Genomic DNA, 26372 nt, shown 5'->3' with positions numbered 1-26372 from the left:
TGGAGGCTAATTCGCACCTAACAAAGTTTGTTGAGTAGACCCAACAAAGCAGTGGGATTTACAGAATTTACTTGACATTCAGCAATTGATTCAATGACTGTATTCTAGTTAGGACTAGAAACTGTATTTAGGCCTTATATTGGTAGCAATTGACTAACTGAGGGTTGGGGTGTGTGTGTGTGTGTGTGTGTGTGTGTGTGTGTCAGCATCCCATGTAGTCTCATATATTATCTAGTCCTTTGCACTGCAAAACAGAGATCTTCAAAATGTTGTCAATGGATTACATGAAGCCTTCCAGCCCATCTTTTACTTTAAAAAAAAAATCCAAAAATGTGCTGAACAGATTTCTCTGCACTATTTTGGAACTGGGGGAGGGGGAAATTCTGTCACATTTTGAGTCCTCCCCCCCCCCCCCGGTCCATTTCTGGCTGCGGTGGTCCTTCTTCCCAAACAGGAAGTTTTTGGCCAATTCTTGGTTGAGAATATGACATTTCTGAGGGCCTAAAACAGGCTAGAAAGGCTCCAAATACAGCAAAATCATCCACTACAACTTATATAATAAATCTGGATGGGTGATGGGAAGAGGTAGGTTAGGGCAAGGACAGAGTCCCCAAACCTAAGACAGATACCCATCACTGCTAGACAAGTGTTTGTCTCCCTTCCCTCAGCCCTCTTGTATATGCAGTTCTCACAGCTGAAAGAAAGGAGAGAAAGTTGCCAAGGAACACTTTCAGCATTATGAACTTGGAGATAAAAATCTCCCATCTCATCAAAATTTTCCCCAAATATTGGACATGACATACTCACAGCTTCAGTGCTGACATGTGCAAAAGATGGTACATTAAATATCCCCTGGATAAGCTCTGGTGGGGCACTGACTCCTAACCATAAGAACATATGTACCCCATTCGCCAATAAAAATAACCCTCCTTCAGACAGGCGTTCTTCTGAGCAGCGGACAGCAGAGGGGAATACATCACTATTTACATCCATAGAATGCTGCAAAAATAAAAATTAAGTTGTTAGGCCCCGTTTATGGGAAGAACATTGTGGCTACTGAACAAAATGATAGAAATGGAACCAGTACTGGTCTTCCTCCCATGTGCCTTGAAACTTAGATTTTCTTGTTTTCTTCACTGATGATCAGTGAACACCTGGAGGACCAGAGTTTGGGAGTCACTGTGCTAGACCCATGCTTGTGTCATAGAGAAGATAGTGGTGTCCATTCTGTGCAAGCTTGCTAAGTCGTGCAGTTAAGCAGATACAAGACGAGTAGTAGCAGTGAGTCCTGCTAGGGCAACAGTGCTTCAGCCCTTATCCAAACCCATGCTAGACTCAATGTGCAATACCACAGAACAGAACTTGGAGAAGTTACTGGTCATGCCTGCTGGATGATCTAGGAGCTTTTCTAAATAATTCCCCATGTATACTCAACTATAAGTTGACTTTATGTGTAAGTTGAGGGCCGGTTTTGGGGACTAAATTATGGATTTTGACATGACCCGTGGATAAGTCGAAGGTAAAATTTACAAGCATGTAACAAAGGATCTAAAGAATGAGGCAAAGGAAAAAAATGCCAAAAAACTTACAAAATTCCAGCAGGCATGTTTGTGCTCATACTAAAGGCTGTATGGATGAGTGAATAGTTGAGGGGACAGTGCTTCCAGGACAGATTACACTCTTGCCTTTCATGAGGGGATGGTCCCTTTTTAAAATAACAGTTAAAGTACAGTACTGACATTGATTCATGGATAAGTCAACTCAGGTTTTTTGGGTCAGTTTATTTGACTAAAATTTCTAGACTTATACTTGAGTGTGTACAGTAATAATAATGCCCTATTGCTGACATACTTACAATTGGCAGAAGCTGTGGATAGAATAATAATTGGGTGCTGGCAACATCCATGGACATGACCAGCTGTCTGTGAAAAGTTCTTTCATCTGTAGGGATCTCTGGCCTGCCCATTAGAACAGAGCTTTTCAGAAGACAGTTCATGTAGACTGGGAATACTTTCATTGCATCAGGAAGGATAAGCTGGAAGACCAAATAAATAAGCAAAACCAGATCATGTTCTTCATTCATTTACTTCACATTTCCATATGCAGCAATTTAATTCCAGTCAATTGAAACATGACTTATCTCAATTACTAAATTTAAAATAAATAAATAAACAATATGGGTTTTGTTCATGTTGAAATTATGTTTTCCCTCTCATTATGCCCACAACAGCAATCTACAACATGCTTTGACAGAAAGACAACATAGCCCGCATCTATACTGTAGAAATAATGCATTTTGACATTGCTTTAGCTGCCATGGCTCAATGCTATGTAATTTTGGGATTTGTAGTTTTGTCAAAATTTTAATCTCTGTCAGAGACCTCCAGTGCTATAACAAGAACCCAAATTGTGAGGAGGGACAATATCATGCTTGCACACATCACAAATTATGCATGGTTTATGATAAGATATATACATGTAATGAGTGGTACACGCAGCACAGTAAATTTAACTAGACCAAGCTGAAAATGTTGCTAAACACGAAAAGGGCCAGTTAAAGCTTCAGAAATTTCTATCTGAAGACATTTGTATAAAATGAGAGAATTTGTTTTGTCATGGTTAATTTATAGTGTCCTCTCTTGCCAAGATTCTTAGCAGGTGGTGTTTACCTCCCTGGTATGATTTAACTAATAAAAATGTGTTATGCTTCAGCTGCTCATTAATTAGACTTTAAGCAAAGTGGTGTATTTAAAAATGTTTATGTTGCACTTCATTTGAGTCCCACTAAAAGTTAGCTGAGTGAGTGGAGGAATCTGCCCTTTAGAATCCCCTCTTTGTTTTTCATATGTTTCTTTGTAAACAGAAACAAATATGTGTCTAATAGATAAGAATAAGTAAGTATTTGGTGAATATACCATGCAATTCCTTAAACATTGTTATTACTGGATGTCTGTTTTCTGATTCTAATTCTTTGTGAGTGAAAGCTTTTTAGCTACACACAATCCTGAAATTCAGATTGAGACAAATGTGATTAAAGGAGTAAATACAATTTCAAATACACTTATACAAAATGCCACAACTTCTGTTGTTAGATCTTAATAGAGTAGGGTCACTGGATCAATGGGATTTACCTATGTGTAGAGTCACCAATCAGCCACTGATTGAATAGATCCATTCTACTTGGGACTAACCAACAAGATGCCAACCATTCTATCTTAGCTTGTGTAGCTTCCAATTTAAATCTGTATTTTTGGTTCACTGATTAAATTGTATATGTACATTTGTCTTCACTGGGTGCCTGGAAGCTAGAAATAGGTGTCCATTTGAACACACAACTGTTCCTTGAAAAATGCCTTGCACTTTCTGCTCTTTGAATGGAAGAAACTACTGTTCACAGAACAAAATATTAGGATCTAAGTTCAATTATTTTAGAATGAAATATTGGTTCAGTATGAGGTGTCATTCACTTTTCCATCACAGATGGAAGAACTGGTAGTGGTAATCTTTTGTTCAACCCTCTGCTTAGTTCAGTAAACACTATTTGAATGTTCCTCATAGACATGTTTAAATAGCTATCCGGTTATTTGAGGTTAACTGCCTTGCAGCCCAATCCTATAAAATTAGTAGAACCTCTGACTGCATGTTCATTGCACAGGTGATGAAAAAGTTGGTGGGAGGGGAAGGAATCTATCCAAATTGTGAAGCAATCTGGGTAGATTCAACATTTGGGGAGACAGAAGAAAAGAGAAGAATTAGCTGCTTCTTTAGCATGACGCTACCCCATCCTTCTCTTGTGTTGACTTTTAAGCAACAAAAAGTTGGCATAATATCTGGAAGAATGTCCATTCCTTTATCATCTTTCCTGACCTTCTTGTTCTATATCTTTAGCCTTTCAAGCCACAGTTGACCTTTGCACTGGTGTGGAAGTGGGGAGGGAGGGAGGGAGGGAGAGAGATGGTATGGGCTAGAGATAGATACAGAACATGAGTTGTATTTAGTACAATTTTACATTCTAGACTTGTAGTAAATAAAAACTGGTGGAGTCAATATTTCTGTGGTGAATTCAACCTCCTCTCTTTGTATGTCCAAAACCCAGGTCTTCAGAGCTAGAACTAAAGAATGTATACAAAACTCAAACAACTAGTGCTTAAAATATAATATACCTGGCTCACAGCAGATGGGGTGGCACAGTTCTTTCTGTAACATGCTAACATGCGAGCTGTCTGATTCATCAGGATCTCACGGACAGTCTTCAGGGGTTGGCTGAGAATGGCATTGTAAGCTATAAGGATATGAATTAGAGGTCTAAAAATGTGGAGCAGTTACTCAGAAGGCTCAGCAAGACATCATATTATACTCTTTGATAAAGCAAATGAACAACAAATGTTAAAATCACCATGAATTTCATTTGATCAATTCCCTCAAACAACTTTTTGGACTTTTCTGAAACCAGATATAATTTCAGTACGTAACATCTGCTTACATAGCTATGGATGCTTAAGTTTAAAAATATGAATGACATGAAAAATTGTATTCAGCATGTGTTAATATGATGCTTCTAAGGCAGGGGTTCCCAACCTTTTTGACTTGCAGAGCCCTAAGGGATCAATGGAGCACATGCTGGGAACCACTATTCTAAGGCATAATGTGACTTGTAGATTTGACTTGCTCATTACAAATTTCCAACTGAAACAGATGTTATTTTCCCAATTACTTATTAATTAAACAAAATATCAGTGATGTGGCAAATCTGCAGCCATCCTGTCTCAACTTTTAATGTGTTCTCTGTGATTTAAAATACTTTGCATTACAGGAAAAGTATTCTTCAACCATGAAGTCATCAGCTAAGATCCTACATTAAGGAAGGAGACACAGAATAACTTCATACATGTTCAGTTATTTGGCAAATATACAACACTACCTCATTAATGAATTTCAGAACTGTATAACCAAAAATGCATTGACATCTGCATGTGCGATCTGCAAAGTTCATCATGTGCAATGGTATCACACATGTAACTCCGCTTCCACAAACCTGAACAATGCAAGTCATCCTGCACTGGACAAAACTTGTGCATAAGGAAACGTATGCATGTGTAAGACAGCAAAAGGATTCCAGCCATCATGAATCACAGACTTACCTGATTTCACAAAGAAATTTATGAGTGCATCATTCTCACAGCTCTTGTAGACATCAGCTAACTGGGAGCTACAATTAAGCGCAGTGTTATGTATACGTAGTCGTCTTTGACCATTCATGGATGTGTAAAGGACTGCACACTGCAAGGAGAAAAATCAAAGTTAAATTGAGCTGAAATCCATTTTCTTTTAGTTCTGGGCCTTTTGCAATGCTTCAAACTTGTTTTAAAAAATCAGATCTATCATAATACACTAAGAAACCACAAATAACAATTAGGGGAGTTCTTTTTTCTTTTATTCCCCTTTGTTTGACGAGGCTCACTGTGATAATGAAGGAGAATACAATGAGACCATAAATTACAATCAGTAAAGCTCTTTTTTTAATTCCTCTTGTCTGGGGAGACTCACTATGACAAGGAAGAATGCTTGCCCTAAAATATTTGGATGCTTTATAGCAGGGGTAGGCAACCTTTTTGAGCCGAGGGCCGGGTTGCTGTCCCTCAGACAACTGGGGGGCCGAAGCCAATAAATAAATAAATAAATAAATAAATAAATAAATAAAATAAAATAGGACAACATTTTCAAATGTAGGACACATTTTTTAAAAAATGGAGGACATGCGAAAAAAATTGATGATTTTTAACAAATGTTAATATAAATGCATGTTTCTTAGGCATGATCAAAATGGAAGACATTTGGGCCTCAGAAGCTGGCTGATATCAATATCACCATCACCATCATCACTAGGGCGGGTTATAGACCGCCAAAAAATACGTATTGAATACGTAATTAGGGTTAGGAAGGGGCGGTGCTTCCGCACCCCTAACCCTAATATGATTGACTTAACGGACGCTCTGCGTCCGCATGTGGCGCACCGGAAGTGATGCCACGAGTGCGCCCTTTGGCACTTGCGGTGCCTCTTCCGGGGCCCGAGAAGGAGCGCGATTTCCGCGCTCCTTCCTCTGAGCGTCCAGGAGCCCCGCGGTGTGGCAGCTGTGGCTCCCGGATGCTGCAAGCGGCGGCGGCGGGACAGCGCTGCTTCTCGGTGGTATGTAACCCGCCTATAATTGTTAAAGCAGACCTTTTAGCATTAAAAGCACTGAAAATACACAGAAATGCACTTTGGAAAGTCACACTGTCTCACCTTCAGAGAGAGTCTTCTTCTTCTTCCTCCTCCTCCTCTTCCTCCTTCTCCCTCCCTCCCTCCTGCTCCTCCCTCCCTCCTCCTCCCTTCCTTCCTCCCTCTTCCTCATCTTCCTCCTCCTCTTCCCTCGCCCCCTTCCTTCCCTCCTCGCGGCTGCCAGGCAGCCCCGGGAAGAGAAGGCTGGGGAGGAGGAGGGCAACCCCCACCCTCCCTTCCTTCCCTCCTCATGGCTGCCAGGCAGCCCCGGGAAGAGAAGGCTGGGGAGGAGGAGGGCAACCCCCGCCCTCCCTTCCTTCCCTCCTCACAGTGGTCAGCCCTCCTTCCTGCCCTGTCCGAAGGGGGCCAAGGCAGGGCGAAGGAGCCTCGCTGAATCAAGGCTCCTTGGCCCTGCCTGTCTGCCGGCTGAGGGCCCCTCGCGCGAGCGGCCTTTGACATCTTGCGCGAGGGCGAGAGGCCAAAGGCTCCGCGCGAGAGGCCCGGTCTTGCCGCTGGCGCAGGGCCTTTGGCCTCTTGTGCGAGCAGCCTTTGGACCCACGCCGGCGGCAATCGGCGGCAGGACCGGGCTCGGGCTGGTCCCAAGGCCTCGCGGGGCCGGGGCCGGCCCGCAGGCCGGGGGTTGCCAACCCCTGCTTTATAGTAATACTGCTAATTCTAACTGCCAGTGGCCTCCCTAAGTCTCAAGAAGAAGTCTTACTACTAGGCATGGAGCAGCTGATTGGTTCCTACAATCTTTTATATGCAAAATATGGGCTCTATCATTGAGTTTAATCAGGCATAACATAGCAACTCTGCTTTATTGCATTGTTTTTCACTCTCATGAAGCTACACCATTTCTTTAAAAGGTTTCCTTGCCTCACACCAATCTAGAAATCTAATTTAGTATACCTGCCCAGCTCTGACATTCTCTAGGTAGTTCCTAAACCCAACTACTTCAAGCTATGTCCAGCTTTCTCCCGCACTCCCCCAACTTCTATGTCCTGCTATATTAAGGTCTATTAACCAGAGGTTGGATGATTAGGTATGCTGTAGCTGCAGATTTCCATGTACTGTATTTATTTACAGTCTGCCTTTTCCATAAAGATGTCTGTTCAAGATGACTGTTGACATTTGAGGTCCTTTCCGACTCTGATTCTATTTCTATCCTGAACAGAACTGGAAAAGTTATCTTTATGGACTATAACTCCCAGAATCCCTTGCAAACATGTGATTCAAGAAGCACAGTCCAAAACAGCAAGTTTTCCCAGACAGTGAAGGAAGCAGTGAAAACCCCTTGAGCCTTGGCTAACTATAGGGATTGTATCAAAACGACTTGCAAAATTGTTGTAGCACCCATCATGTTATTTTATGCCAGTGTAAAGGAAGCCTCAGACTGAAATACATCCTCCCTTCTGTTTCTGATCCAGCTATCCCAGGAAAGACACCTACTTGCTTCACTGCAGGAGTGTATTTTTCTTAGGAATAATGTCCTTGCCAAATCTAATTAAGTTTTACTGCACTGCATTTACACAAGGATTTGTGACTGACTCATAGTTATATTTTAAGAGCAGATGACTAACTGTAGTAAAAGTAAAAGGCTTGGGTGATTTTTGAGCTAGATTTATAACCTACTCCAAAAAAGGAAGCAGTCACAACAAAAGGAGTCTTCACCTCATCTGAAAGTTTTATGAGGTTTCTATATTTTAAATAACAGAAGTACTCAACACATTTAAGGCAGAAATGCCAAAAAAAGTAAAAAGAGTTTTTGTTTTCTTTTCTACAAGAAACTGGAAAGAACTGACTTCTTACTGCAGAACATTTCTATCCATTCCTTCTCAGTAACAACCCACAAACTCTTGCATTTCTGCCATCTTGCTTTGAGGTAGAAATAGGGAACCTTTTCATTTTTAGAGGTTTTCAACCTCAGCCTATAGAAGCTCTAGCTAACATGGTGCAGGATGGAGTTGCAGCCCACAATGTCTAAAGAGCCAAATGTTCCCCAGACCTACTAGAATATGTTGAAGATGACGGAATGATAGTACATCAATGTTATCACTGTAGGCAGCTATTTCTCCAGTAGTTGAACCTTTTATTTTCTGAATAATCAGGGAAATAAGACGTGCTTAATAAGAAAGAAGCAGCACCCAGAAGCAGGAGTTGGGAGAAAACTTCTCTCCAAGTCAGAAACAGGAATTAAACTGGATAGAAGCCCCTTCCACCAGAAAGGATGAGCTTACACAACCCCATACCCAAGGTAGAGATGAAATAGGCAATCTGTCCTAGGATGTTTTCTGCTACAAAGAAAGATAGTACTAGCATGTAGAAAGCATACTGGTAGGACAAAAATCACTGGAGGTATCTGTTGACCTTCACATAGCTGCATTCTGCAGAGCATTTGCAATAACCATGTGGAAAAGATCACATTTTCCCAGTTACAAAAATACTGTCTAAGTGCTGGGAGTGTACAAGACCTATCATGATGGAAGATATCTGGATGCAGAATAACAAAAGGTAAGATATTTATTGGTCATCTGGAGAGACCTTAAAAAGGCCACATGTGGGTGCTATAGCTTGTTACCTGGATTAAAGCTCCACTGTCTTCATTCAATTTGTCATCATGCTTGAATTCCACAGTTACTGCTTTGTCACAGTCTACTCCTGCCATTTCAATGTCAGTGGTGTTGTTCATGTAAAGAGCCCCCAAGAAATCTGTTGCTCTGAAACCTATCCAAAATAAAAAAGAGTAAAGTATATACCATCGCTAAAAAGAAATACAAAATTGAGACTAATGTTAACATATAAATATGACAAATATAATCAGTACATAACACAGGTAAAATCATTACACTGATTTCATCTGCCTTGCCTGGACTAGGTCAAGACAAGATTTGAAACCCATAAAATTGCACAATAGCTGTCCAGCACTACACCTACAAATGTACCATAAAACTGCAGCATCAGAGAAATGGCAGTCCATTCTTCTCTCCTCTCCTGTTTCCCCCATTCTTTGGATTTATTTGCATGTTATTCTGTATGAAAGTTTATGATGAAACATTAGAAGAACATCTGGACTGAAATGTTATGTAGTGGGATAGACTACTTCAGCAGATAGTGGATTCTGCTTCACTGAGGTTTTTAAACAGAGATTGGTTGGACTACTGTCACATTTCCATTTTCTTAGGAAACCTTGTTTCTTGAGCCTCACGGAGTGTCAATTATGAGTGTCAATTATGCAATTGAACAAGTAATGTGAATTGGCTTTTAGAAAGAAAAAATTTCTTGACATGTTCAAAATGAAAGTTTTCAATCACAACCTCTTTCCAAATTAGATTAGGAGAGTTATGAATTTATTCTGGACAATGGGACTCAACTGCTACTTCCAGACAATCCTCCTCCAGTTATAACCCTCCCACGTTTTCCTACCATTTACACTATATTCTTTGTTCTTACAACAACAACAAAAAATCCATTAAGAAGGAGAAGATTGAAATATATATATAATGTTTTCTCATTGGTAGTAATTAGGAATCAGGTCTGGAAGTACTAAAAAGAAAAAAAACCTGTGAATGGCAGTTTTTTATTTTTAAACATCAATTGACTTCTTTTTTTCAAAAACAAACAAACCATGACATCCTGGGGTTTTTTTTTCTTCTGAATTTGGTGGGTTAACAGAGTGCTCTACTCAACATGTAACACAGTAATTGAATTCTCTACATAATGCATTTATTGTTAAAGTTTGTCAAATCAGGTTTGTTTGATGGCAATACAATTAGAGATTATTGGGAGATTTTGTTATTAACCTCCCTGGTCTTGCAAACTCAGGGCTGTGACTTCCTTGACCAAGTTAATCCATTTGTAATGTAGTTTTGCTCTTTTCCTCTTGCCTTAAACTTTGCCCAGTATTGTTATATACATATAGATTAATATGCCAAAAAATCCACAAAAGTATTCTTACCTGTGCTAGTACGAACCCTCATGATTGCATCAAATCCCATCCTTTTTTCTATATTTTTCCTGAGGTCACTCAGAAATTGATGGCTGTCAGAATTTACCTAACAGGAAAAAAAGAGAGAATTTAATACACTAGATACCTGCCACTGGAGGGCAGCAATACTACAGAAATGGTTCCAATATGTGCTTTAACATCACTTACACCCTTCATCCTGTTTAAGAGCACAGCTAACCCCCTGCGCCTGACAAAGTGATCTATAGTCCACGAACATATGTACAGGATGACATGTTGTTTCTGCTGTAATAATCCAGTTTGACACTGCTTTATCTGGCCATGGCTCCATGCTACGGAGTCCTGGGATTTGTAGCTTGTGGTGGCACCAGAGCTCCCTGACAGCAAAGACTAAATGTATGATAAAACTACCATTCCCAGAATTCCTTAGCATGGAGCCACAGCAGTTAAAGCAGGTCAAACTGCATTATTTCTGCAGTGCAGATGCAACCTTGCAATTGCATTTACTTTAGTATTAGTTACCTAAAGCTATTCTTTTCAGATGGTTTGAAGAATGAAGAATGAATGTTTCAAAAGCAGATTTTCTGTAAATAACTGGAGGAAGCATGCAGCTACTCTAGAAGCCAGAAATTTTGCTTTGTATACCATGGTCCCACTGTACTATTGACTGCTACTATAGTTAGAATAATAAGCAAATGAGACCCATATTACACAGAATAAATTATGTGGTTTACCCTTACTTTCTTCATGCATGCACAGGGACCACACTGCTGGCAGCCACAAGCTGTTGTGTTTCAGTTTTGGAAATTAGGGCTTAGCTTTGGTTATCATGTTGGTATCTGGGTTTAATGGCTAAATGGTCATTTGACAAATGAAAAGCCATTGTATACCTCCTCAGATAATTTGGCATATGGCATTTACTTTCACCCTGGGTATAAAAAATATATGTAGTATGAAAAATCGCAAAACTATGACCTAAAATTCATTCTTTAAAGTCAAGAAGAAGTAAAATTCAGTAAAACACTAATACTAATCATTGTTCTGTGGAACTCATCACTGACAAACATAGAAGGCTATAATTTATATGCTTTTCTATCCTTTCATGAGTGAAGAAGAAAATCACAATAGTGTCTCTATTTCAAACCAATTGCTGTTAGTCAGTGTGTCATGCTTTTCTGAGCAATAATTCAGAAATCCATAGGGAAAGATTTTGTATGCACTTGGAAAGGTACCATTTTACTTTTTCTTACGTATCACTCCATAAGTGAATAGCTTTGGGGGCAATTTTAAAGAAAGGGAACACTCCATAATCCTTACATGAATCATGTACATGCTGCCCTACCACAATGCTTTTTGTTGTTTTTTTAAAATTAAGTAAGTTCTAAACATGGTATTTTAGAACGCAATTAATGTAACTCTTCTTGGAATTGTCTGCACCTGGTATTATTTTAAAAAACTAAATAGATTTACTTTTCCATCTATGCTGCTGCAAGCAAAATTGCTGACTCCATTTTGTATGCTGCCATTTGGATTTTTGTTTTTTGTGTTTTAAATCTCAATGTGGAGGAGAGATTTTTCTGCAAAGATTCAAGAGTTTGCAAGAACTCACTTCAGCTGAAAAACTTTCATCATGCAAGATTAGCTTGGATTTCTACATTTTTCCTCAAGTGCTTCATTGTCGAGCACATTAAAATATTAGCATATTGCGACTTACCTTCAAATAATTAAATTCTGTTTTCCACTGTTTCTTTTCTACATTTTGTGGAGACAAGCTTTGTGTGTCAAATTCCATGCACTCTTAGATGACATAAAGATAATCTTTGGACACTCACCTGAAAATTGTTGTATTTGTACAGAGTTCCTCCAGTATGCATAGTAACAAGGCCCATGGATGCTACATCAACATACTGGTTTGGGAAAAGGAACAGATCCACACAGCAGCCATTTGCAACACAGTCTCTCGCCAGGGTCTCATAAATATTTGTCTGTGGCTGAAACAGTGTCTGGAAAGTTTTAAAAGACACATTCTGAGTAATATGCAAACAAAAAAACAGTCCACAAGAACAACCTAGTACAATGCAAAGCTGAATTTAACTGGGAAATGTTTTAACTGGGAAATCGTGGTGTTTTTTTAAAAAAATGCAGCTCCAATTAAAACATAATTTTGATAGACAAACTATGCCAGGGTAAATATTCACTGGTACTAACTAAAGGATTAGTTACCTAAAGACAGGCCACTTTGGATCACTTTGGAGGTATGCTGTTTGAATGATGCATGTGTCCTAAGGGGTCAGAGGCCACGCCAAAGCTATGCTCCAGTCCTAAGGACTGGAGCGCAGCTTTGGCACAGCTTCTGGCCTTTTAAGATGCATGTGTCATTTAAAAAGCATACCTCCAAAGTGACCTGAAGCAGCTTTATTTTGGCCTGTGTGTTCAGGCACTATATGTATTTTTCTGACAGAATCAGATCCTCAGTCCGTAACGCAGTCTGCTTCATTTACAAATTGGATTAAGGTTGGAAATCATATATGCATACTCAATATTCAGCTTATATGATTCACTGCCAGTTAACTACTGCAAATAGAACTTCCACAGCTTTCAACTGAAACACAATGGCTTTGGTCCTAACAACTTCCCATGGGAACAGAAGACACTACTCCTTCAACATGGATGAAGGAGGCTTCTGCTTGTCCTCCCTTCCACAGTGACAATCTCCATTGCCTCTGCAAAGTGATGTCACAGGTCCAGGAACTGTTCTTTATCCACATATAATTTTTCTCTTATCAGCACATTCACACATGGGGATATTTTAATTCAGATCAGTTGATAACAGTTCACACATTTGATTCAAGTGATGAAGTGCTAATCATCCCTAAAAGGAACCAGTTCTATCTCCATTTTATTTGTCCTCAAAAACCAGATGGACCAACAATACCAATTTAAAAGGAAAGGAATGATGGATGAGGATCAAATTTAATTATCCATCCATGTCCAGAGCCATTAACAAAGATATATCAACTAGCCCTGGTTTATGCTCTGTGAAGACTAGAATTTGAATTGACTGTAATTAGCATAGTACTGGGATTCTGGAGGCTGTAGTTGTCCAGAGAGAGAGAGAGAGAGAGCATGAGGATTGACACACTGCTGTTGTGCTTTCTGGGTGTCAGATTAACTGTACCAGGTGGCCTAAAACCAAAACATCCTTTGACTACCTAAATTAAGACAGATCTACTTGGCAAGGGTATATGCTTCTACAACAGCACAAATGGGAAGTGTTATCATGCTAAATGGCTGTAAGAAGCACAAAAAGAAGAATACATTGATATTTAGCTTTAAGAAAAGAGATGTGGTTTAGAGGAATACTTATCAGAGATTTGATAAGAAAAAAAACATAGTCATGATCAGTTTACCACAAGTTGCATGGAAAAGGAAAACAGTAAGAAGTAAAGAAAGAAAGAATACCTTCTCCTTTTCTGTATTGACCAGTTTTCTATCGTCTCTGCTCTTCAGCTTCCCAGGAGCTTCTGCAGTTGGCAGTGAAGCATGGAACAGAAACAACTTTCCAGGACATTCTGCTGCCTGTTACAAAAGCACAGAAAAATGACCTTTATTCTGCTGTGGTTATAAACATTGGAGTCAAATCTCCAGTTAAGGCTCAAAACATTAGTGCAAATGATCTGTGAACTTCATAAACAAAATAGTTTATAGTCTGAAATACCTGTAGCAACCAAATTCCTGTGAAATAACTGTGAGGTTTACAGCTATTCACAGGTAACATAGTGTAACACAGAGATGTCTTAATCACTTAAGATACAACTATATATCAGCGATACATCGTGTAGTTGTTTTAAGACAACTCTATTCCTAGATTACTAAATGTTTGCTTAAACAGAAAAAAAAAAAATCAATCCAATACAGGTTGGGGTGGGGAGCTGGACAGGGACAATATGCCAGATTTGATAACAGCATCACAGTTTTTTCACCAAATCAGCAGATGCCCTGCAATGCACTTCCACCCCTAAAATTGCCCCAGTGGTCTGGATAAGCTTCTGGATTACATTTTGGGTGCTAAAGAGGCCTAAAGTGGAAGGGAAAAAAGTTCTGTATGCATTGGCTATGGAAATATACCATTCTATCTGGGTTAAAGGAAGTATATGTCAGCACTAGCTTAGGTTCATATGTATTTTGCCATTATAAAAACAAAAATGCCTTCAGCACAGCACAGTAATGGCTGGTGATGCCAATGTAAGTAGGATGGCGAATCTACTCTTAGTTTTAGTCCAAATTGGTTAATAAAAACTATCCAAGATGCTAAATCTACTTTGGAAACAGGTTCAGCACTGTAGATAACTCCTTCAAGTCCTGGATTAAACCTGGAATAGGATTAGTGCCCTATTGATAATAGAGCCACTGGTTGCCATTGGCACAGCAGATAGGATGTTTTTAATGCAATCCCTAAACAGCTGACAGACCTCACAGCTAATCCAGTGCAACATTGGGGATGGCTTTAGCACTGTCCCACTGCACTGATCAAGCTACCTGCTAATCAAAGATAAAACCAGTGAATCAGCTTCAAAGAGATGGCAACATTCCCAACAGTTAATGTTTCAGGGCTTAGTGAGTCGCTCAAGGATGAAAGCAAATATCAAAAGGTTTGCATTCTAGACAAGTGATATGACCAGACTGGCACAGTATCGACTAATTACTATAGGAAATGTTTGGCTGCCGCTGTTTGTGCTTTTAACACTACACATGGATTGAACATAGAAGCAGAAAGAAGTTCCTTAAACTTTCACTTTGCTCCCAAGGCACTTTCACCACATGGAAAAACAAATATCAAAAAAACTATAAACATCCATCAGTCCATCACACACAATCAAGTTTTACTTCGCTCTCTAATTTTACACACCCAACTATGGGAAGAAGCCCTTGCAATGAGCAAACATGGAGCACAATTTTCCATAAAAGGGAAATGCCCACTGCTTTTCCTTTTCGTCAGGGATTGTGATACATAGGCCCGTTACAAACGGGCACCCTAGGACGGACTCAGTCCGTGCTAGGGTTAGAAAGGGGCATCTCTTCCAGACGCCCCTAACCCTAGCACGGACTGAGTCCGTAACAAATGGCGGTGGCCGTTCCACACGGCCGCCGCCATTTTGCCGTAACGGACGCTCTGCGTCCACACACCGCGATTTTCGTGCTGCTTGTTTGCTGCATCCGGGAACCGCGCCGTTTGGCTGCTGCGGTTCCTGGACATAGCAACTGGCGGCGGCAGCAGACCACCGCAATCTGGCGGTCTGTAACGCGCCTAAGTCTTCTTGGATAAAAATAAATTGATGAGTTTGCATCCACTTTATAGAGGAATTGGCAGACTCCCATCTACCCTCCCCAAAAGGTGTGATAATACATGCAGAAGCAGAAGCTTGCTTATTCTACCATTTTACTACTAGGATTGTCAACAGTTTACATCATAATAAACTTTCTCATCCTTAGTCTACTATAAGAAAGTTGAATATCTATAGCACATTTGTACTAAAAAAGAAGAAGAAAGACTTGTCAGTCTACAACCATGATTTTTAAATGGTGGGGTGGGAGCCCAGAGGTGCAAGGGTTGTTCAAGGGGGGTGTGAGACTTGAAGGCCCTGATCCCCCCTTTATCTCCCCTCCCAAACTTTTTCTGTCCTGGAAGGTAAAACAAAGTCAGGGACAATGCTTGGACAGAGAGAAGGAGAGCTGTTTACTTATAAAATGTTAAAATATGAATACACATGAATGTGTGAAGGAAAATACACTAAATAAACAAAATATTTTTAATCCTATACTATCTTGAAGGGGGGGGGGATTTTCACATGCAGATGTAAAGGAGTCACAAGAATAGAAATGTTTGAGAACCGCTGGTCTACACCATGACTAGAAAGACCAGGAAGTCCAGAGATCTGAACTATGGTTTGAATACTAAGGGGATCCCAGACATGTGCCTCCAGCTGATTTTGTTCTGAAAATGAATTCATTTTACTTAATTTAAATATGGCTATAGTCTACTACCTTCAGTCACTAGATGGCACAGTACCCTAACAATGGAAAGTCCTCCCTTCTTACTACCACGGTGCTCTGCAGGCCCTTCCAACCTTCAGAAATTTGAATAAGGGGCCGAGCCCATGTTATTCTGGCTATGGTGCTCACCTGGGTTGGTCCCTGCGTCAGCTTGGGGATGAGTGGATGTTTACACACCTGTCCCCACACCGACCTTGGACCCACTACCAGAATGGCTCCTTACCTTGTTGCACTATCGCTGGTCCTGAGAAGCCCAAATTGTATGTCTGATGTGGAAACAGGCCTGCTAGTTGCATCCATGTGGCCAGGCGCCCCATTTCCTTGTCAGACACAACAATGGAAGACTTCTCAGTACTAGCAATGGTGCAGAAAGGTAGGAATTGTAGAAGGCCGTATAAACAGCTGGGGTTTGCTGTGGAGTTTCCAGGAAACCCACATGAGGGCAATCATCTGTCCACTGCCTTGAGCAACTTAAACAGAATTTATGGATCATCTCAGAAAACATGCATTAAAATACATTTGGCAATTTCCCAAATTGGTGGAATGCCTCTGGACTGACTAACAAACAGACAGGTATTTCACCTAGCATTTGCAAACTTAACATCTGTCACACAAACAATAAGAGTAATAGATTACCCCTTTCTAAAGCTAGGGCTCCAGGCATACACTATACACATTAACCAAGGCCTATCTAAATACATTTATGGACTACTTAAAGAATCATCACTCCTCAAAAAAACCTCCACAAAAAATATAAGAAAGGTTTTCAAACAGCACAATTTTTAATCTGAGAATGAATTTCCTCTTCCTAGGGAGATGGTGAAATATAAAAATAGTGTGATCATTTGATTTTTGTAGAATAATATGCATTGCTGTATTTGCTCACAGTTGGCATTGTGGAATAAAAAAACAAAGACAAATAAATGCAGAGACTAAAAGTCTGCTCAACCACTGAGATCACTTTCATGGTAAATACACACACGCACACATACACACACACAATTCCAGATGGACCCTGAATGGCCCCTTTGAAGTTGTGATGTATTCATTTAATGGCTTTTGGTTTTAATTTTCTTTGTGTGTGTGTCCTCAGCATATTTATTTATTTCCTTCACTCATGACAGATGGTACTGGGCATTTATCTAAATTTATATAAATAAATACATTTTCTTTAAAACTAAAGGTATCTCAGATTTCTTCTCCCCTTCATAGAAACCTGGATACATTTAGTACAAATGAGCTAAGACACTAATAATCATGCTTTTTATAATTAAGAATGACACCAAAAAGTGTTGTTGCCACCTGGCACCAAAATTAAAATTACATCATAGCAAGAAATAAATCATTCACTTATTTTTGAACATGTGGAATGTTAAAAAAGTAGCATCAAATTTATATGCAGTAAGGAACATTTACCAAGTTAGGGCACTCATCCATTTAAGTGAGTATCATTTACATGGGGCTGGACAGTCTCCCATTGGAGGGAGGCTGCATATCGGATCCTTCCTAATCTGCCAGTAGCTGGATCCTGCTGTCATGTTGCAGCAGCAAAAAAGCTATTTTTTCCTTCCAACACAAAGGTGTACTTTGTTTTGAAGTAGAATCATACTTTTGGGAGGCTTCCAAGAATGCAATTCTGCTTTAAAACAAGATAAGCACTCCCCGTGCACTTTGTTTTTAAAGAAGAACACAGCCAACTTTTTAACCTTGTTTCCCTGAACTGAGGGCACAACTACACTGACAGAAAAATCCAGGTTATCTTCAGGTTACCCTGATCTGCAGTAACCATGGACTTATCTACATAAGCGAGTTAGAGAGAAATGTCCACAGAGTTCTCCCTTTCGAATACACCCCAATTTGACAACCCACAGTATGCACAGCCCCTTGAGGGCACCAAACAGGCTATAAATATCCAAACTGCACATGTCCAATTTGTGACCACCAATTGTGGTGAGGAAGCACAGCAGCTCTGTCCAATCATCATGCCACCTGAATCACACCCAGCTTTCCATGGATTCTTCAGGACTTCTCAATAGCATCCCCTCTACAACCCTAAGCCTCCCTGACCCAATTTTCATACCTCTACAGTTGGTGCTCAGTACCCACGAATGCTTTATCCATGGATTCAAATATCCATGGTTTGAAAATATTAAAAAAAAAATAATAAAGTCCAAAAAACAAACCTTGATTTTGCCATTTTATATAAGGGATGCCATTTTACTGTGGGACTTCAGCATTCAAAGATTTTTGTATCCACAAGGTGGTGGTGGTCTGCTGTATTTTGGTGTTTGTATGGTATGTCTACTTGAATTGTTACTGTGTGCTGCACTCTTGCATATCTCTAAATAAAAACCTTATTTATTCATCAAACCTGGAGTTCTCCAGCAGGTACTACTGGTATACACAGGTGAAAACGGTCCCTTGTGGTACTCAACTTCTCACAAGCCTCCTCTTATCTATCAGTTCCCTCAGTATTGAAGAAGACACTGACACACTTGGTGGGGACTCCAAATCCCCCCACTTTTTTGGGTAACAGGTTTTTTTCCGCCCCTCTCCCCTCCCACCCCATGCTTACTGCATTTCTCCAGGGATTCAGTCAGGATTTTCCCCAGTCATCCCTTCAAATTCATTCACAGCACCCTGGTAGCCTTGCTCCAAGAAAAGCAAAAATTTGTGAAACATGCCTGTTCTCTCCCTGATTCTGTAATCCTCTAGGATCTAGACTCAGAAAATGCAGTGAGATAAAATCTGTCTGTTGACTCAGCTTTCAGCTACTGCTGCTTCAGTTACCATGTTTCCACAAGTATAAGGTGGAAAAAATGTACTTGTAACTTTTTTAAATGTGTAAAGTTGTATTTTATACAGTTAACAAAAAAGGAGTTGAAAAATAAGAAGAGGTTTCCTTGTTTGTTTTTTCCTGTGGACATGCATTTGTCTCTGAAAAGAGACGAAGATAAGAAGGAAGGAGAGAAGGAGAAAGAGAGGGAAAGGAAAATGGAAAAATAGAGAGGGAGGACTGTATATGAAAGTAATATATTTGATATAATCCTATATACTGAATGATGGACACCCCCTATACTGGAACCTGTGTAGAAAAAGCAGCATGCCTGATTCACTCTCAGAGCTATCACAAAATTCTAGCACCTCAGAGGATTAGCAGTTTTTCCCCATCATCATCAATCATCATCATCATGTTACATATGTATTCAGTGTATACATATTAGTGTGCATGCTGTCCTCCTTCCAACTCTGTCCTTACAACAACTCTATGAGGTAGATCAGGCTTCAGAAAGTGCTACTCAGGGAACGTTTGATGATTTAGTAGGTGATTATATCCTGTATTTCACAAGTTTCCCACTGCTTGACCATCCCACTGTGGGAAATGTTAGCTTTCAGCCATAGCTTTGTCCTAATAAGGACACTGTGGTGCAGAATACATTCTAACCTTTAGCGCTTCCATGCCAGCCTGAATCACAGGAGCAAAGACTGTCTCACTCTCATTAGTGTCAGCAAACATCTCCGGAATCTGGTCCAGCAAGCTACAGAAAGGGAGAAAGGTCAGTGTCAGTGTTTCAACAGGTTGAAATAGACAGGCTAATCCTTCAGAACAAGAAAATCTTAATGACACCAGGTCCCCTTGCTGAAAGATTACCACATCAAGTGAAAAAGAGAATTACAGTTGCTAGGCTTATCAGCCTTTACAAAGCTACTTACATGTTGCTGGGTTTTTAGTGCTACTCAGTTGAACTCAGAAAAATTCTGCTTTAACCAAAATGCACTACTCTCAAGCACACCACTTTTTATGAAAGGCCAACAATCAAAATTTTCCAAACATTGACAGATCCATTTTCTGAGGTCTTTAGAACATTAAGCTACATATATTTTATAAATTTAAATGTTTTCCACCATACTGAATTTTTACATAGATACATAAACATTCACCAAAAACAAACAAACAAACAAACAATAATCATCACCCTGTCCAAGTTTCAGCTCTATAAGTCTATATAAGAAAAAAGTTTAGAAGTAGCATGGGCAAAGTTGAGTCCTGGGCTCACATCCCCCCCCCCCCCCCCCCCAATTTTTCTGGCCCTTGGAACATCCATACTTCTAAGAATGGCCTGTTCCTGGACAGTAAAAAGGATGTAAAACTTCTCAAAGCCTCTAAGAGTGGAAATTTTAAAAAGGTTGCAGAGTTCTCTTGCACTGATTCAAACACACATATGCACACACAAAGTGGTGTTTCAAAACTGGGTGTGGACCTCTGGCCACTTGTGGCAGTCACTGTAGCCCACAGATGGTGCTGGGGCAGAAAATTGCCCTCCAGATGTAGCAGTTGTTCATTTCTGCTTAGAATATCAGTGTGCAGACTGATTCACACCAATAGCTATCTCACTGGCAGTAACGTCTAGGCATGCATGCATGTATAGTAGTATATATGCAAAAATGTTTTCCATGCATATATCTTCAGAAGCAGGTTATTGAAAACAAAATATTTATTAATAGGCTGATAATATATAAGCAGAAGTGTCTGTCACAGATTAAGTGGAAAATGAATGACTTTCTCAGTTGAGTATATTTCCATCTGAGCAAAACAATGGTATAAACTATTTACTTGTGGATAACTGATCGTGACTCCTGAAAGCTGACGAGGAAACCATCCAGCAAAGGCACAAAGACTTCGCCAACATCAGTGACAACCATCATCTGAGGTTGTGCCAGGTTGCTCTTTACGTTGAAGAAATGGAGGACTTTGTTGTAGGTGACAAATCCAACACGGATACTTGACATCTCCTCTTGTTCCTCCCTTTAAGAGTAATGATTTTGGAAAGCATGGTTGAAAGTATATTCAATTTTGCATGGGGAAAAAATCAGATTTACCTGTAATTATCAATCATATTATTTTTGGCAGAACTGAACAGCAACAAATATCTCAATGAGATATCCAGATTTTAGCCATAGACAGAGTGAATATGTCTACTCCCAGAACTACAAACCAGAATAGTGTTTCTGCTGGGCATGTGCATGTACATTTACACTTCTCACCTTTATAAGACATAAACATTTCTCTGGAAATTCAGCACAGGAGCAACTGACTCTTTTTTTTCCAAGAAAAAGTTCACAGGTTACTATGTTAGCACAGTCTGCATACCCCACACTGTATTTTGAAGTCTCCATCTTTCATATCTCATGTCTGGAGATGGCATTTTCTTGAGAGATCGATGACCTTTCAGCACTAGGTCAGGTTTCCAGGAGAAAAGGATCATGTCCCAAGGCATGTGCACATCCAGTAATAGGACAATCAAATCTAAATGAGTGTACTAAATGTTTCTTCCTTCCCCAAGTCCTCTGCATTTCCTCTTGCAGCTTAAGACAAAGGATCTCCTTGCACCCAAAGCAATAAGATAACCTTTCTGCCTATCCCCTGTTGTATCACTATAAATAATAATAATAATAATAATAATAATAATAATTTGTTTTATTTATATACCGCTATTCCAAAGATCATAGCGGTGAACAGCAAGTAAGCTAATTAGCAAGTAAGCTAATTAGGTATCATTGTTTTGTAGATTGGGGTGATACTGTACAGTACACCCACTTCTTACACAGGGGATCCGTTCCGGACCCTCCCATGTAAGGGGAATCGAGCATATGCTCAAATCCTATTCAAAATAATGTGGTGCACTCCCGTGGCATGCCATGGGCACGTGCCCCATTGGGGCTTGCCTTCCGTGTGAACTCAAGTCTGTGTAAGGCAAGCCTGCATAAGGGGCAAGCCAGCTGTACTTTCCTATATTTAAATATAATTATAATAAAATTATATGGCCAACACAGCTACCCCTGGATATGTTTTCAATTATTAATGGTATATACAGGGGCAAACGGTCCTAAAGGTTATCCAGCCCCTTGCAAAGCCAATTCCTCCAACAAGTAAAGTTAATACTGTCATACTATGTGGAGACCCCTCTGTCTTCCACCTTTCTTTTGGTAACAATGGCCCATTACAGATGGGCCTTAAACTATGGACTCAGTCCATACTAGGGTTAAAAAGGGGCATCGCTTCTGGACGCCCCTAACCCTAGTACGGACTGAATTTGTACAAAATGGCGGCGCCCCTTCCACATGGGGGGGCGCCATGACAACATCACGAACGTGCCACTTGCAAATGGGGCGGCGCGGACGTGACGTTGTCGTGCCATGCGAGGGCGCTTAGTGCGCCCTTTTGGCGGAGCAGGAAGGAGCTCCGAAATGGAGCTCCTTCCTGGTTTGCATTGATGGTGCAGCCGTGTGAAGGCTGCACCAGCGACGCAAATCGGAAAGGGGCTGAGTGGCCCCTTTCTGAGAGTCCCCGCCACCGCCTTTTGCCGCTTCCCCGCAGTCTGGAAAGCGGCGGATCAGGGCCTCAGAGGCTGCCGTTCTGGCAGCTGAGGCCCCGATCCGGCGGGGAAAGGGCCGGTTACAGGCCACCCCAAACGGGCGGTCTGTAACGCGCCAATATCTCTTGGCAGTGGTGAAGTTATTTTCTTCCTATTATGTACACTCCTAAAACATTCTTTCAAACAAGTAAGAATTGATAAATAAACATTTCACATGGGCAAACTTTTGGTTTTTAAAATTTGTTTTTACTTAAGCCAGCCACCCCCATTATGGCACCTTCCACATGTATTGGACTTCAGCTCCCACCGTTTTCAACTAACAGTCATTGGTTGTGCTGCTTGGGTATGCTAGGAGTTGTAGTTGGGCACCTCTGCAGGCACCAGGTTGTGGAAGGCTGATTTAAGCCAAATGTCTGTTTGAAGTATGGGAAGACGTAGGGTAGAAGTAGGAAGAGAAATAAATTCACACCACAACTATGTAAGTGTATCACTAGAAGAAAGGGGAAAGCCTCCCCTTGCCCCAGCCAAAGGGCAGAGAAAAATTGTTACTAACATGTAGTTGTTATTACTTCTTTACCAAATGGAAAAAGCTAAACTGCTGCATGTTTACAGTTGTCCTTACCTTGGAAGTCTATCCAGTACAGTCTTCAGTTCATCACAAATGAGTTTAACAAGACCACTCTTTATGTTATTGTATGACACATCAATCATGAATATATAGGCTGGTGGCTGTGTAGGCTTGTTGTTCTACAAAAAGCAAGAAAAATAAATACCTAAGATTCCTAATGCAACCAGATTTTTACAGATAATTCAAATAAATATTGGATATTTCCATACTTAAGTAACTGCCACAGCATGATGGCCCCAACCTATCATTAATCCCAACTAAAGTAGGCTCACTGAATCAATGATATTTACCTTTATGTGGACTTACCATTCAACAATTGATTTAATGTGTATATTCTAGTTGGCACCAAGCAATAGGATTCAAGCCATAATTTCAAACTGACATTATTTCACATTTGAGTAAAGGAATTAGTACTGGAAAAATATAACACCAATTGTCTCTATTAATGTTTCACAAGTAGCTTGCCCGTCTTGATTCCTTAATCTTCTATCCATTTCTTCCTTTTGAACAAAATTTGCAATTCTCTATCAAAAATATCACCTTTGCTGTCTGTGGTAATTATAAAATACTGTTCTGTTGTTTCCAACTTTTACTAAAACATGGAAAGGCAAGATCCTGTTGTTGTTGTTGTTGTTGTTGTTGTTGTTGTTGTTGTTGTGTGCCTTCCAGTAGTTTCTGACTTATGAAGAACCTAAGGCAAACTCTCCCACCCCAGCACTGTTTCAGAGCATCTATAACTTTATAGGGCAGATTTTGGGGAGCATTGAGCAGGTAAGCACTGTAAGGAAATGAGAAATTGGCAAAAATGACTGCCTGTAATACCCCACTTCCTCAAAGGGACTGACCTTCAGTCTCAGCAAGTATCGATCCAACCTCAAGTATCATTTTAAAGCACACACATATATGAGTGTGTGTTATGTGAGTTAATGCATGCACAGAAATGCACACAACACCCTCAAGGAACATGATAAAATCTGAATCAAATGCACTTGTCATCTGCAAAATGTCTGCTTATTTCTCAAAAAACAGATTTATTATGTTACAAAATTAAAATACTGAAAATATAAGCCAAGTACTCAGAAAGACAGAGACACAGACACACACGCACAGAGAAAGAGAGACCCACAGAGGAAGTTTCTTATAGTTCTTCTGAAGAAAACATATAGACAATTTATGAGAAGCCAATTGAGAGATCTATTCCAAAGCAATCCCTTGCAGGTTGACCTTTGTTCCCAAGAACATAAAGATGATAAACATTCACTCTGTCACAGATCTGGTGCTGGATATTCCTTGAATTACATGAACACTTAGAGGAGGAGGCCATAATATTTCCACTATCAAACCATCAGACTGAGCTTTAGCATGTGTCAAGTGCTATGTCAAAACCACTTCCTGCTCCATGATTAACTTGTTAAAGTTCATATAAACACACACAGGTTAATCACATTGATATGGTAAAAATGCAAGTAAATATCATATTTCACTTAACCCAAGTCTTCAGCTACAGTGTGATAATGAGTGCAGGTTTTGTGAGTGTACCTTAAATCATACATGTATAATAATGTTTCCATTTTCCTTTTATTCATATCCATGTGTCTTTGAAACAATCCCAGCCTGTAAAATAAAACAGACGCAGCAACCCAGGTGGAGTTCTGAGTTTTTAAAAATGGTTCCAATTTCAGCATTTGCAGCCGGCTAACAAAAATCTTCATACTTTACGTAAATTCTATAACTATTTATTAAAAGACTTTGGCTAACTTCCTGGCACATTTATTGAAAAAGTAAAATGCTTTGTATTTGCTAAATCAATTCCAAAGTATGGCAACACCACTCAACAGCTGTTATTTGTTAACATCTCCCTGAGCAGTTCATCCTCATTGTTATTCAATAAGCATGAAGGAAAGCTGTGGTTTTCTTTAAATGGAGGGGAGGGAAATACATCACTGTAGTTGGGTTGAATCCAGTTCACTCTTCTTATATAGTGAAATGTACCATATCAGTGAGGGACTTTACAGTGTGAACTGTCAACAGTAAAAGGGGCATGAACAGCCAGTTTATAACTCAAGTTGAATTAAGAACATTCATACAATGGAAAATAATTTAATCCCATCAACCCAAGTCCAGTAATCTGTGAATACCCAATTGGAAATACAGATATCTTGAAGCTTTTCAGTTAGTTCAATGAAAGAATCAATTGGTCTGGATCCTGTTGGTTAGTTTGAGCTATGGCAGACCCATTGAATCATGTGTGTATATAGCTAAGCCTCATTTATTCAATGAGTCGGTTTTAACAACAGAATTCTCTAGCCAGATTTAACAACAGAACAACATAATTCAGGGCCATGGCTATAATCCTGTTAATGAGTGTGGTGACTGCAGGATATGCATCATGGTAAAATGGCTGAGGGTATAAAAAGTCTCTTTTGAGACAGAAATCTGATTCTTTGGTTTCTGTATTGCTCAGGAGCTTTTCTCTTTTGAAAATGACAACCTCCTACTGTATACTGTCACTACTGTACTGCTGCTGTGTGTTGTTCCAGACAACAGCTTATTCCCTCCATTAAAATAACAGCTCTAGTAGTAGAGTAAGCCCTATGCCCACACAGTTTTTTCACCAGCAGTTTCTGGATTGGGACAATGAACTGTGTTGCAGTTCAGAACATGGCTTGCCCAAGATGTTTTGCTGCCTGTAGCAAAAGACAAGATGGAAGGCCCACCCTCACACCATAATGTACAGAAGAAAAGTGGACAGGCAACTGATGGCAGAGCAATGTGCTCCACTGCAGAGAGGAAAGAGATAATTTAAGGGTGAAGAACAGATCATGGGGCACACAGAGCTCTGTCCTCTATGGAAGGGATTTGGCAGGTGGGCTGCCACTGCTGTCTCTTCCAAGAACCTGCCACCCTCCAAAAGCAGTTCTCTAACCTTGCCTAACAGCCATTAAAAACAATATAATTTACCATGTTTAATTTTGATTGGATGATCCCCTAAATGGGTTACCAACTATATGAAATACAGCAGTTTAAATTTGGCATTGATTGCAGCTTTAAACAAATTACTGAGGCTGTAGTGCTCAGCACACTTACATG

General features: G+C 40.0%; 1 protein-coding gene across 2 annotated transcripts in view; it reads right to left on the bottom strand.

Annotated features, from left to right (window-relative positions):
- Positions 1-26372, bottom strand: part of LOC149313024 (protein transport protein Sec24D-like) — a 67977-nt gene that overhangs the window by 2406 nt on the left and 39199 nt on the right. For both annotated transcript variants that reach the window (XM_089525888.1, XM_089525889.1), the window contains exons 11-21: positions 23277-23401; positions 20893-21084; positions 19723-19816; positions 13686-13802; positions 12056-12226; positions 10215-10311; positions 8838-8983; positions 5142-5280; positions 4164-4282; positions 1856-2035; positions 808-999 (exon numbers count right to left, since the gene is read on the bottom strand). In XM_089525888.1, the coding sequence (XP_089382014.1) occupies positions 808-999; positions 1856-2035; positions 4164-4282; positions 5142-5280; positions 8838-8983; positions 10215-10311; positions 12056-12226; positions 13686-13802; positions 19723-19816; positions 20893-21084; positions 23277-23401 (1572 nt within the window). The remainder of the gene's footprint in view (positions 1-807; positions 1000-1855; positions 2036-4163; positions 4283-5141; positions 5281-8837; positions 8984-10214; positions 10312-12055; positions 12227-13685; positions 13803-19722; positions 19817-20892; positions 21085-23276; positions 23402-26372) is intronic.

This window comes from Sceloporus occidentalis, unplaced genomic scaffold (assembly GCF_023333645.1).
Source record: "Sceloporus occidentalis isolate IW3139 unplaced genomic scaffold, rSceOcc1.0.p SCAF_5, whole genome shotgun sequence".
Classification (NCBI taxonomy): Eukaryota; Metazoa; Chordata; class Lepidosauria; order Squamata; family Phrynosomatidae; genus Sceloporus; species Sceloporus occidentalis.
This window is presented reverse-complemented; position numbering and strand designations above follow the sequence as displayed.